This window comes from Pinus tabuliformis, chromosome 2_2, assembly GCF_031772625.1.
Source record: "Pinus tabuliformis cultivar Carrire ecotype Pingquan chromosome 2_2, CPIR1, whole genome shotgun sequence".
NCBI lineage: Eukaryota > Viridiplantae > Streptophyta > Pinopsida > Pinales > Pinaceae > Pinus > Pinus tabuliformis.
The window spans coordinates 753,060,771-753,075,668 of NC_142300.1; the positions used below are offsets into that span (position 1 = coordinate 753,060,771).

A 14,898-nucleotide genomic window follows, 5' to 3' on the forward strand; every position below is an offset into this window, starting at 1 on the left:
TAGTAATGGGTAATCACTAGTATTATAGGGACCCAACAGTTCGTGTAGAACTAGACAAAATGCTCGCAGCTGTAATCATTGAGCCAATGGAAGAATCCGACTGGGTAAGCCCTATGGTAGTACAAGAAAAGAAGTAGAAGGGCAAGATAAGAATATGCGTGGACCTCAGGAAATTGAATGACACATGTGGGCATGACCCATTCCCAACTCCATTCACAGATGAAGTACTAGAAAATGTCGGCAGGAAAGAAGCATATTCTTTTACTTATGGGTTCTCAGGGTACCACCAGATCAAAATCACGCCGAAAGAGAGGAGAAAGACCGCCTTCATGACTGAGTGGGGCTGCTTCCAACACATCGTTATGCTGTTTGGGTTGAAGAACAAGCCAACCATCTTTTTGTCCATAGTGGTTGCAACATTCAAATAATATATCCACAAATTCCTGGAGTTACATCTGGATGATTTCACTGTATTTGGATTGGTTAAGCACCATGTAGTGAGCTTACGCTTGATGCTGGATACTTGTCGATGAAACCAAAATCGCGCTGAACCTTAAGAAGTGTACGTTTCTCATTCCCTTTGGGAACCTATTGAGACATGTGGTTTGCAAACAAGGACTGATCGTAGACCCCGTGAAGATTGCATTAATTCTGAATTTGGAAGCACTACGAAGTGTCAAATAGTTGTGCCCTACCCTGGGACATACGGGGTACTATAGGAAGTTCATCAAAAGCTATGCCCATATCACCATGCTAATGGAGAAATTGTTGAAGAAAGATGTCACATTCTGCTGGAATGATGATTGCATGAAGAGCCTAGATGTACTAAAAGAGAAATTGGCCTTCGTGCCAATCTTGGTCTTCCCAAAATGGGATGTGGACTCTCATGTCCATGTTGACACGTCATTTCTAGAACTGGGAGCAGTACTAACACAAGAGGGTGGAGAGGCCTTATATCACCCTATCACATTCGCAAGTCACAGGTTGTCTAAAGAAGAAAAGAACTATTCCACAATTAAATGAGAGGGGTTGGCTATAGTGTACGTGCTCAAAAAATACTGGCACTATTTCCTAGGAGGACACTTCAAGATGTATACAAACCATTCTGCGCTAAAATACTTGGTCAATAAGCCTGTGTTGGGGGGGGCACATATGCAGGTGGCTCTTATTGTTCCAAGAATATGATTTTGAGGTCATTGTGAAGCCTAGATGCCTGAACGTAGGACCAGATCGCTTGTTGCGAATTGAGATAAAAGAGGAATCTACTAGTTTGGGGGAAGGATTATGAGATGCACAACTCTTTGTTGTGCATGTAGCGGATAGACACTATGAAGATATAATCCACTTTCTGACAATGGGTATTACACCGAAAGAATACTCCATCTAGTAGAAGAAGGAATTGGTGATGCGTGCGGTTGATTTTTCTGTCATTGTGGGGCACCTATATAAGATGGGTAATGATGAGATACTGTGAAGGTATGTACCTAAATTTGAACGAAGTCAGATCCTTGTGGAAGCACATGGAGGCACTACAGGAGGGCACTATGCAGGGTGAGCGACCATGCAAAAGGTTCTCCCCACAGGGTTATGGTGGCCAACCCTTCATCAAGATCTAAAAGCACACTGTAAGGCCTATGATATATGTCAAATAACAAGTAAACCATCGCAAAGGGATGAGATGCCTTTGAATCCAAAAATGACACTGCAACCCTTCAAAAAGTCGGCAATCAACTTTGTAGGACCTATCAAACCTCAAGGAAAGATGAGAGCAACATACATTATCACCATGACAGAGTACCTGACTCATTCGGCTGAAGCACAGCTGGTAAAAGATTGCAAATATGCCATGGCTGCAAAGTTTCTATTTGAACATGTACTGACCCGATTTGGATGTTCGAAGATTTTGATGAGCGATCACAGTACATATTTCATGAACGAAACAGTCAGCACATTGACAAAAGAGTTTCAGGTGTATCATCAGAAAAGCACACTGTATCACCCCCAAGCCAATCGGATAGTAGAAGCATTTAACAAAATACTGGAGACTGGGTTAACTAAGGTCTGCAACACACAACAGAGTGATTGGGGCATGTGCGTACCTGTAGTACTATGGGATTATAGGACAATGTGCAAGAAACTAATGAGACAAACACCTTTCTAGTTGGTTTATGGTGTGGAAGATGTCATGCCAATGGAGTATGTTGTGCCTAGTCTACACATAGTAGTGCTCACAGGTATGACCGATTACAAAGCCCAATAAGAGAGGCTCACACAGTTAGAGGAACTCAAAGAGGAATGGTTCTTGGCTGGCTTTCATCAGCAACTACAAAAGCAACATGAAAAGGCCTGGCATGATCACCATATTAAGTTGCACACCTTCAAGGTAAATGATTTAGTGATAATATATGACAATAAGTTTGGTAAATTCCTGGGAAAGTTCAGAATGCATTGGCTAGGACCAAACATTTTTAAGGATGTCACCGAATGATGTGCGGTACAACTGGTAAAGCTAAATGGAGAACCTTTCCCACACAAAGTAAATGGCACTCAATTAAAGCCCTACATGGGTGGCCCGACTATCTGACTAGTTGGCAAAAGCACAGTCTTCGCACTCCAAGTAGTCGGACCAAGGCGCAGGACTATAAACGGAGGTAGGGGATGCATGAATAGATCCAGGGAAGCATTTCTGAAACTGCAGTCTTGGAAGAGTGGGTGCATGAGATTCAGCAGGCAGCCGCTCATTGCGTTGATGACCTTGCAGCAGTTTGAACAAAGCTGGAGGGACTCCGCGCGAAGATCTCTGTACTGACAGAGTGACTCGAGGGTGAGTCACGATGTTTTTGTTGAGGGCCTGTTGGGCATCGAATCTCCTAAAGGCATGTTTTGGGGCTTAAAGCCCATGTTTTGACCAAATCCATTGTAAAGGCTCCTCGATGTGTGGGCACAGAGCGTGAAGTCATAATAGAGTCACAGGGTTGTCTACCCTTCTTTTTTTAATGTAATTTCGGGTTGATATACTTACCCATGATCCGCAGACCATGGGATTGTATAAATAGAGTGAGTCTCTAAGTGTAAAAACAATTAATGAAGGAACAAAATAGAAGCATGATGAGTTTAAGGGATTGATTCGAAGTGTAAAGTTGTGTCTTTGGGTTGTAGGGTAGGAGAAGGTTCTACAATTGTGTGCGTAGAGGCCTAGTAGCCTGTAGCTGAGTGCCCGGATCCCTGCAGCTGAGTGCGTTGGGCAGGTCGAGTCTGTAACCATGGGAGGAATTAATAAAGAGAAGTTTTACCATATTTCTATGTATTTTTTCCTGCTTTATGTAGTATTGGGTATAATTTGCCATTTTACTATTTATTTGCTGCACAAACTTATATGAATGTGTTGTATAAATAAATATCACACAAGGCTTCTATTTACTTGAAGATAACTAACTGGTGTAAGAAGGTAAGTAAGATCTTGGGTGTGATTTAGGGGAATAGTGTAAAACACTCCTCAAGTAGCGCAAAAGCCCCACAACCCTTGGTTATGGTTCTGCAAAGGCGAATCTATCAGGGTGAAAAGACCAAGGAAGTGCGCAAAGCAACCTACATGCAGGGACTAATGGTTGGACCCAATCAAACCTCTCAGACATCTCAAGGGTGTGGAAACTGGTTCCAACACCCCCTATACTACTTTGGGTGAGACCTCAGTCCGCGCTCTACGGACAGTTGCCAACATAGCTAGTAGTACAGGAATTTGTTTCGCTAATTAAATCTGAACCTGGGTCAGGCCCCAACGAGCCAACATGATAGCATCCTACCTGAATAAACAATCTTCTAAAACTTGGGTTAGTATCAACTAGCTCAGCTCCTTGAGGTTTGATTCTCTTAAGCTTTCCACCTTTCCTAGACTTTTGTGCGATAGATATCTGCTTTCTTGTTATGAAGAATAGATGTCAACGTATGGAATCTTACCCAAGAAATGTTGCAATTAGCTTGAATTAGGCTACTTGAAAATCTGGGATGTGTTCTTAACCTCTCCAATCACTATCTCCTTTGCTGCACATCAGAAATTAGAAATGGTGAAATTTACTCCATTGTTGAATATTTGAAATGAAGTTTTGGTTGAATCTCCTGTGCGTATAATCCTTCATGATTACATGAGATTTCATGTCATAATAGACAGTAGGTAATAGTAATGATGAAGTCGAGTTTCTTTGGAGAGTTTAACTAATTTGCTATAGGTGGCTATACAAGATCTTCTGTAAATCTCGTAATTTTCCTGCTTTAATTCGAACTAGTTGGAAATTCCGGTAGCGTATTACACAGAACAGAAGGAACGATCATCGAAATTTAAAACTAAGACCAAGACTGGCACTACAGTCACATTTTAAATTTCGAAACACAGGTTTATTTAAGATCAATGGGGTAGGCAATGACTGGCCATCGCTGTGACTGACACCTAGCTAATACAATCGGCCAAATCGATTAACCACTACCACTTGAATTGAATTGAAGTTTGTGACCTATCCAATCATGAAGTCTTATGATTTGAATTAATCATTTCACCATTATGACATGTGGACAATAAAAATGTTTGTGTTTTCGGCTTTATTTATTTTTCTAAAAGGGAGACACTACCGGAAATTTTGGTAGCATCGGGAAAAAAAAAAACAAGGAATAAAACAAGAATGTAAAGACTATCTGAAAAGTAGGGGAGACTCTCTGAACAAGAAAATAGAGTGCTACCAGAAATTCCCGTAGCATTTTTTTTTTAAATTTATAACATTAATCTTAAAAAATAAAATTATTAAAACCTACTCATGAGTTAGCCTAGAATAGTACTAATAGCAAGGTCCATCGAAAATATGTAACATGGGTACTCCTCGGATGAGGATTCAAATTATGCATCTAATGAGTGTTTTCACTCGAAATTTGAGTAAACCCATAGGGAGATAAGTTGAAAATACGAGTTGATTTTTTTTTCTTTTTTTCCTTCTAAAATTTGATGATGTAATCTAATATTATTTTATTATTTCCACTATTATTTTATAATTTCCTTAGGATTCTCATTTTAGACCTCAAAACTCCCCTAATGCATGAACTAATGTCTATTTCGGAGGCCTCATGCCTACACTTGGTCTTTATGTTTTTCTCTGTTCATGCTTATCCAATCAGTAGAAGCAGAAAAGGGGAAAAATATAAATGAGAAAACTTAAATCATAGGTCTCTATATGATTTTTTGAAGGAACGACCTCTTCTGCTCTCAATAGGTTAGGATCCCTTTTCCGCCAAAAAAATGAAAAAGTGTCGATGAACAATCCTCTTTAAAATAACTAAATAAAGGAAAAAGAAGAGAAAGAATTTTTCTCTAAAGAGTTGAAGAAAGCAATTCCATCTGGGTATTGTCCAGGCTTGCTGGTAGTCGAGCAATGTTTATGTTCCTACGTGAATCCGTTGGGGTACTATCCAGGCTTGATGGTAGTGGAGAAACACTGGAGATGAAAAAATATACTATGAAAGTCTTAAGCTTACGAGCTACACTTCCCTTCCCAACTCGAAACATTGTGATATCATTGAATCTTATGTCGTGTTCAACTGAGAAGGTATAAAGGGGCCCATGTCTATTCATTGGGTAAGTGGGAAGACCAAGATAATATGCATGATGAATCAATACTCCCTGCAGAACCAAGACCTTGCATAGAACAAGTTAGTCGATGCAGAGAAGTTGGGCTTCTACCAGCGTGTTTCTAAATGTTGTGGAAACTACAACACCCTCAAAAATTTTGGCTTACACTAAATTTGAGAGCCTTCCTTGGTCTTGCACATTGTTTTCGTAAACACTGAATCTCATTTCATGTAATTTCTTGAAGTGTTTTTCTCCCCTTTTCATGTCTGGTATACAATTGTATTTTTGCACGATTGGTTGACATGTAATGCGTAGAAGCCTACTATGATGGTTTTTAGGATCTATATTTATTTCTATGAGTTTTGATAACCATTCAAACATTTTTCACTCTCATTCACAAAGTTTTGAGCATTATCCCACAAGTGTTGTCACGGTCATCGTAAATTGTATCTTAAGGGTTGCACTTCTCGTAACTAGTCATAAGGCTCTAACAAAGAGGTAAATGAGTTTTTTGTGTGTCATGGGTGGTCTACGTTTTTGTGTCTTCAAGTATTCTACGTGTGATATCATAGTCGAAACTTTATCACCTCACACACTAGTCTCACTAGTCCAACACTTAACCATTCCTGAAGAGGATTTCCCAGAAGTAACTTAACTTCACCCTTCCTACGTAGACTATGAACTTCGTAGTTCCAGACCTCAAGGTTTGACCTTCCCACTTGGAACTGAACAATGTGTAGTGCCTTCCTCTCAGGGTTGTTGCACTACGCAGTTCCTTTGCTCAAGGCCCTCTCTTGGCCTTTAGGATTGCACAATCATTTCTCCTAGCCCAGCATGAACTGTGAATTGGGAAATCTCAAGCATCGAGCTCTCTCCCTGAGCCTTTAAACCATACAATTGCACATTTTCTCAACCCCTTACCTCAGTCTGGATTGCACAAATTTTTCCCTCAGTCTGGACTACAAAATTTTTTCCCTCAGTCTCGACTGCACAAATATTTCCCTTAGTCTATACTGTGCAAATTTTTCCCTCAATCTGGTCTTAGCTATGCACTGCACAGTTTTAGTAATCAAGCCTAACCCTTGGCCACTTGAACTGCACAATTGCACAGTCACTAGGCCCTTTCTCCTGACCAGTCACCTGGTCTCATCCTAGTTTATGGATCCAAATGCTCTATCATAGACTACGGTTTTTCAAACCAATATCCTCTCGTTATGAGTGGATTATAGGTGCATGCACTCTCTCACACCATGACATGATGATGAGGGAGGAGATGAAAAATACATCTTTTTAGCTACGTATGCAAGCTCATCTATCAAACAAAATAAAAGGGACACAAACTTGCAACCACAACTCAAGCCTTAAGATCATCAAGGTTTCCTATCATCAGGCCATGAGGAGGTGGAAGACAAGGTGTTCTCAAGCATACATCAAAGACACAACAACAGTAGTGGCTTGACATTGCCAAATTATCAAGTAGTCCATGTTAGTAGTGTCATATCTTAATGTGTCATGGGTTGTCATATGCGACATCATCATTATGGACCATGTATATTATATTCAAAATGTATTGTAAATTGGATTTTCAAAGGAAACAAATGAATATGGAGAGTCGTGTAAGTTGAAAAGTCATATGAAGTTGAATAGTCATGAGGGTAGCCAAAGAGTCACAAACGAGAAGCATCACCCCTTGGTTATATATACACCCTCATTGTATAAGCAAATGACTTTTCGTCTTGGATCCTCCTGCACGGCATTAGAGAAATAACATAGTTATTTGACAAGCAAGGAGTGGCTCCAATGTTCCACTACAGGAGCTAGCGATGTACATTTTAAACATGTGCCTTGGAACCTTTACTTAAAAATAGAAGCCTTCAAAGCCAACACATTCTTCATGCATGGGTTATGAATGTTTGAAAGAATATTCTGCGAATGTTTGTAGTTCATGTTTTCTTTCACATGTGCCAAGATAGATGAACTATTTCAATTATTTTAGTACTTATCTTATTGAGAATGTGTTGTAATGGTTGTTATTGTTGTCCCATACTTATGGACTATTATGAAGGATATTAGACAAATATTTCTTCATTTGTTGGTTGTAACGACCATCGCATCCTCTTTTGACTATTCCACTCAGTGTTAGACATATATTTATGTTTCATGTGTGTCTCTTCTTGGGTGGTACTACTACCTCTCATTTAGAGGCTCATTTTTCCCCTCTCCACAATAGAGGTACCATGACACATTTATAACTGAACACTCACCAAGCACACCTCCTTACTTTTTGAAGGCACCATTACATCCCTCTCTCGTGTTGACAGTTAGAGCCAAGGAATATCTTTGAGATATATGGCAATCGAGTTGATATTCTGAATGCGGCTTCTACACCAAATGGTGTGAGGTCTAATTCAAATTTCACATCCTATAGACCCCTTAGGTGACAGATTTCCAACATCGTCAATAGGTTCAACTAAATTTTCATGGACTTTTTAGAAAAGTAAAATATAAATATGATGGATGTATAAAAATATATAGGGTTTCACCTCCTGGGTGATCAAGATGCGTATTTGTTTTAATTAAGTGCAGGTCTTCACGATCTATATATAGTTGATTGTAAAATATTTGTAAATTGCTATTTAATGCATAAATTGAAATTGTAAGAGATGGATTTTTTTGTCACATTAATTACTTTATTACAACACACAAATTATTTGTCATTCCAAAAAAAAATATTACATTTTTAATTAAACCCATACTACAAGCCAAGAACTTTACATAATGTGAAACTACCTAATATACTATCAGTCATATAAATTAAATGCTTGGTAAAAGTTGATAGCAATCAGGAAACATAAAAACACTTACTTCGCAATAGATTTCGTGTTCTTAAAATGAAAAAAATCACAAAAATAACTAAATTATAACTTTATTTTAAATTATTATTATTATTAATTACATAAAAAGTAAATTTATGAGTGAAACACACACACACACACACACACACACAGATATATATATATATATATATATATAAACATGGAACAAGATTCTTAATCATGCATATTTACCCCCACATTATTCAAGAGATTCTTAATATGTAAATAATTTTTTTTACAATATCATGGGCCAATACCATGCCTTATTAATACCACATCCCACAAAAAGTGTAACTCAATTTATATGACACTTGTTCATATCACATTATTTTTAATTAATCGATTTAATTAAAAGGGTGAAACGAGTATAACTACTTTGGAGATAAATCCATCATTGATTTGTGTATACTACTATCAATATAATACAATATTTGTTGGAGGTTAAATATGCACTATCCACCTAATAATTATTGAATTGAAATTTTGGAATCCCATTCCAAATTGACCTAATTAGTAAACTTCTTAGTTTTTTTGCCAATGGAAGTTCTCTCTATTTGGAATCTCATTCATGTATGTTTTTAAACATTTTTTTTTTGTTTATCATGTTGTTTGTGATCCTTTAGGCTTCATGCGTGGCTTGAGGAGATATGACCCACGGGCACCTAATCTAGAAAATTCAAGTGGGGAAATCACCTAGCCTCACACAGGGCACAACCACCCCCCATGAGTTTGGATCTGGGTCGCCTTGCTAACAAGACCCATATTCAGCCAGTGGGACTTGATGTATGTTTTTGAACATTATTATATTAATAATCATGTATTTATTTTATTTTATGGATGTATTAACATATATTAAGTTAATATGTCTTCATAAAATTAAAAAAAGAAATATAGTTCGTAGAAATTTACATAAATGGTTACTGAATGTGTTGTTAAAAAACTTCATAATGTTAGCATTATTTGTTCAATATCAGTTGATTCTTAAAAAAAAGGAAATTTAATAAATATGATAATATTGTAAATATTATTATATGTATAATTAAAAAAAACAATTTCAAGGTGGAAAAAATGAGGAAGAAACTCAACCTATGTAAGCATCTAAGAGATTCATGAAGAACAATGTTTCATAAAAAAGGAAGAATCTCCTTATATTAAGGAATCATTTTAACAATTAAAGCTGTGTAAATTTTTTTGATGGGCATATAGCAATTGGTATTCCAAAATTTGTGATTCTTAATGGACCTACACCTCTAGCCAACTTGTCAGAGAAGGGCCTTTCCATACTCAAATTATGGTAAGATCGAAAGGAAGTAATCAACCTATTACAATCCACTATACATTATCTATCATGTCAATCCTTGAAGAGATTTTAAAAACACCCTCATCTCATAATACAAACCAAATAATATGAATACAAAATGTTATTAGTTTGAGGCTCTAAACCTTAAACAATCCTAACATGTGTTTTGCTTGCTAGAAATGGTGGTCTATTTCAATGCAAATCTGACAAGAGTAAATTGTTAGATATGGTAAAGGAAATATTTGACTTTACAAGGAAAATGAAATTTTTTATTCTTGGAGGTTCAATCAATCCACCATTGATATTAACATATATAATTATGTAGGGATGGATTTCAAGGAAAGAAATTTTCTAAGATCTAGCCATGTGCAATTTGTAAATCTTGACATAAATCCACTATTTCTCTATATATTGGAAATCTCTAAAGCATCCACTAAGATGGTGTATGGATTTTTCCTATGAATCTAAAGACCAAATAGAGAAATAAGAAAAAAACTTTATGCCATACTACTAGTAACCTACCCCATGTTTTGCTTATTACATAATGTATATCAATTGTGGAAATGAACATTTAATGTCACCAAACTAGGAAGTGGTTGTTGGGCCGTTAATATGCCATTATTATTATCACTTTTGAATACTTTTTCCACCCATTTCTATTATTCTTCATCATGTCATTTATTATAATTTATTATATAAATCCATTTTATAATGATTTATGCTTTTATGAATGAATATTATTTATTCTCCTTTATTTCTAATAAATTGATGATTATGCATGATTTTATCAATGATAGTTTTAATAAATCAATTGTAACATTATTCACCATTTTTAGCCTCCAAGATAATTTCTAGATTGAAGATTCGATCATTAAAAGTGCCAACTCAGAAATTCGCTGGAATAGGAAGTGACAGTTTTGCGGTGGAGATTCTGAGCAAATGAAGTAGGATCTGGAAAATCTGGAACATGGGTTTTGTCCAGAACGGACCCAATCAACTCTACAAAAGAACGGTTTGCCCAAATTCGCCTTGTACTGAGAGAAACGCAGGGTTCTTTGAGCATGATTTTCTAAGATTTGTTGTTGCAACCGTCCTCCAAATCTCAGCTGCAAAGCCAAATTCGTCTTGCTCTTGTTGAAAGCTGGATGGAAATATATCTTATTGTTTATCAATTGGTTGGAAACAATCCAATTTTGTAATATAAATCATGTTGTAGTTATCTCTATTGTAACTGCTCTCTGATCTCTCTCTATTTAAATGAAAACAGAGATCAGAGAGGGGGATGATTGAGGGATTCAAATGATGGAAAAATGATGGAATTGAAGATTTAGAATTAGAGATTCAGAATTAAGAATTCATGATAGGATAGGAGGAAGAAAGGATTGTTTCAGGCTATAACTCTCAAAGCTGCTGCTGTTGTAATGATTTTACCATTTAATAATTAATACCTGATTTGGGAGTTGTTGTTCATTCTTTTCATCTGAAGTAGCCCAGCAGCATCCGCTGGCGGCTAAGGGCCTAGCCTCTGGTGGAGTACGCTGCTGTTGTGTATCATATCTTTACAATTGCTGCTGTGTGATGGTTTGATTTATTTCATATTCTTTTGAATTGCATTATTTTACAGTTTCATGTTTTTATAGTGTGTTGTTAGAATATTTTATGGAATTGTTTTATTGCACAAGTTGAGATTGAATCGCGTGGCTGTTCTTTTCCATGATAGTAGAGATTATTATCCTTTTCAACTTATATTGTTATGCTGTTCATTTCAAATGTAAAGCTTCGTTGTTCATTTCAGATTGTTGGTTATTCGATTCCACTAATCATAGTTTGCTGTTCAGATTTATTAAATATGATTCGTTGTTTAATTCCTTTAATTATAAGTTTGTTGTCCATTTAATTCACTGTTCAGTTTGGTTGATTAATTGCAAGAGTTTGCTTTTAAAGGGTTTTCCTAGTTTACTTTCAATGGCAGCTTTAGTTTAATTTCCATTTCCTTTTGATTGCTTTAAAGCAGGACTGTCAACTGTAGAGAACATTGGTTATTGCTTCCTCGTTCCCAGATTGATTGTCTTGTTCTGGTTTGATTTCAATTGCATCAATATCCAGAGGAATGAGTTATTGCTATTGTATCCTTGATTGATGGTTATTTGAGTGAATGATTTAGTTTAAGAACATTTCAATTTCTTTCTATTCCATTTCTTATCCGTCATTCCATTTATTCGCATTATCTTTGCTTTGGTGTGAAGAACGATCTGAAACTGTAGTGGGCATTGGCATTTGCTGTCTAGTCCCCAAATTGATGATATGTTCCTTGATTACTTTTGGTTACATCAGTTTCCAAAGGGATGAGTTATTGCTACTGGACCCTTGACTGATACATTGCTTATTTTTCCGAATGCATGATTTAAGTCTTAAAGTGCTTTGTTGTAAGTAGATTTTATTTCTAGCTTTCATTTACTTTTGCATTTTAAGCACTATACTACAAAACATTACTCTTGAGTAAATAGCTGCCTCAAATTGAGCACACTCTTGAAATAAAAAGTCGTGCCTGGGTTGATAATTAATGTGAAGGTAATTAGGAGTTAAAAAGACACATTTTTATCGCTCCACATTTTAGCGCTGTTGTCGAGGAGAATGTAGCCATTTCTAAAGAGTAGTGTGACTCTGATGAGTGCCTGCTCAGGAAGAGTTGGATCTTAAAAACGGAAGGTAAGAACCTGCGTGCAGAGGATGTAAAAGCCCTGCTCCACTGTCCGCTTTCCTAAAAGATTTGTTGTTGCTTTGTTGGGTAGAAATAGATGTTTGAATTTTTGTGTGAATGAATTAAAAGAAAAAATAGAAATTTTGAAAAACAAATCTCATGATTTCTCTCAAGTGGTGATGTAAGCACCACCCATTTCACTAACCAATTAACAAGAACATTTGAAGAAGGGGTCTCGAAGAAACACATGAAGAACATCTTCTATTATGGTAAGAAATGGATCACATTTTTACTTTTGAATTTCCTATCAAAGATCTAGGAGGAGTGACACAAATGCACATAATTCCCCCATGTCTCTACCAAATTTTCATGGCTTGACAAATGAAAATCCAGATACATTCTTATTTGAGTTTGAAATACTTTGTAGAGGATATGATTATTGTACTAATGATCAAAGATTGAAAGTGTTTCCTCTTACTCTAAAAGGAGCAGCTCTCCGATGGTTCATGAGCCTAGGTGGGAATTGCATCCAAACATGGGAGGACATGAAGAACATATTCTTGAAGAAGTACCAAGACTATTGAAAATCCAATGAAAATATTTTCGGTATGATACAAGGGGAAAATGAAAGTTTGGAGGATTATGTAGATCGATTTCATTATAACCTTCAAAAATCAAAGCATAAGCATTTGGAAAAAGAGATCTTAAAAACACTCCTTCTTAAAGGAATCAAAGATGAATTTTTAGAACTCTTAAATCTGATAGGAAAAGGTGATGTTTTTCAGTTATCATATGATGATGTTTGTGAATTGTGCATAAGGTATTCAAGAGGAATCTCCAAGGCTGGTAAGAGTTCTAGAGATGTTTGTTCTTTCTTTTCCAAATCTGCTACAAGAATAGGAGACATAAGAGCTGAAATCAATACTTTATTTGAAAATTTTAAAGTTGATTTTATTAGCTCTCTAAGTTCAAAATTGGATGCTTTGCAGGTTCGGAAAAATCAAGAATTTGATGAAGTGTTTTCCACTCATGACCGAAAGAAGCAGTCCATAGATAGTTGTTCTTCCTTATCTAGGATGGAAGTAGCATATCAAAGAGATGAGGAAGATGCAACAAAGTCAAAACCATGGAAATCATGGCCTATAGGTATGGTTCAAAACACTTCCTCTTCATTCTCTTACTTGCATAATCCATTATGGAATACTAATGTGTTAGGGTAGCCATGTCATTTTCAATATAACCACCAATCTTGTTTACAAGTTGGGCATGGTTCATCTTATGATGGCATGGCTACTCTCCCTCATCTTGTAGCACAAACATTTCTCCATATTTTTCACCAGCTCTTCCACAACATCGTACTTGCATACCAAATTCATCCACTCAACCCAATCAACCACATCATCACAATGCTCCATTCCTTACACATTTTCCTGCTCAACTAATTCCACACCCTCACCATAATAAACTAGTACAACATGCTTACAATGTTGAACTGCCAAATTTACCCACCCTTCCCACCCATTCTATCTCACATGCACCAATGGAGAAAACTTACAATGAGATTCAGAATGTTTCAAATTCAAAAATTGTAGAAGCTATCGGAGAAAATGAGGTTTCTTTTAGTATGCATCAACAAGTCATTTTAAAAGCTCAAGAACTTCATGATATGATGGCTATGACAAATCAAGAAAGTAACGGATACATTGAAAATTGGTTTCACTCCATCATTTGTTTGCAACATCACTCTATGCTTCAACAATTTTTGATACCATTTTTTCAAGGGAAGTTGGCTTCTCATACCTTAATATCCATTAATATGCATTTTTCAAATTTGGATATGTGCATACATGAAACCCTATTTTGAAGATGGCTCCATTGGAAGTACTCATATACGTAGTCATATTCATTTTTCAAATCAAAATAGTTAGTGTAGAAAATAAAATAAATAAGGGAATAAATAAATGCATTTTGTTTTTTTATGTAAAACTAGTTGTTTTTTGTTACAACACGCTATCGAAATCAACAACGGTGATAATTTTTTTTAATAATTTGTGTATGTAGATGAATCATAATGGAAATAATAAGTTCTACAAACACTCATTTTCATTTTTATCACCAATATGAAAAAATGGTTGAATATCATTTTTTTGGCTTGCGGGCTTGATAAGATTTCTCGAAAAACAGTCGGGACAGTCATGTTTTGAGGGACCAAAAGTGAATATTTTTAAAACCTGTTTCTACCATAGGTGGCCCTTGATGTCTACTTTCTAACCCAATTTGAACCACTCAATTTGGATTTGAAACGAAAAAGTTAGAAACAAAACATTGACAGGGTGTCTAGTGGGCAGCTCAGGAACAGAGTTGGGACAGTCAGTTTTTGGAGGCATAAATGTTTGAATTTTTAAAACCT

At 36.3% G+C, this 14,898-nt stretch overlaps 1 protein-coding gene across 1 annotated transcript; it reads left to right on the plus strand.

Annotated features, from left to right (window-relative positions):
* The first annotated feature begins 1,696 nt into the window (after positions 1–1,696).
* Positions 1,697–2,809, plus strand: LOC149194886 (uncharacterized). The gene is made up of 2 exons (XM_089407832.1): positions 1,697–2,059; positions 2,699–2,809. Exons 1-2 carry the CDS (start codon positions 1,697–1,699, stop codon positions 2,807–2,809), a joined length of 474 nt encoding a protein of 157 aa, XP_089263958.1.
* The last annotated feature ends 12,089 nt before the right edge of the window (positions 2,810–14,898 follow it).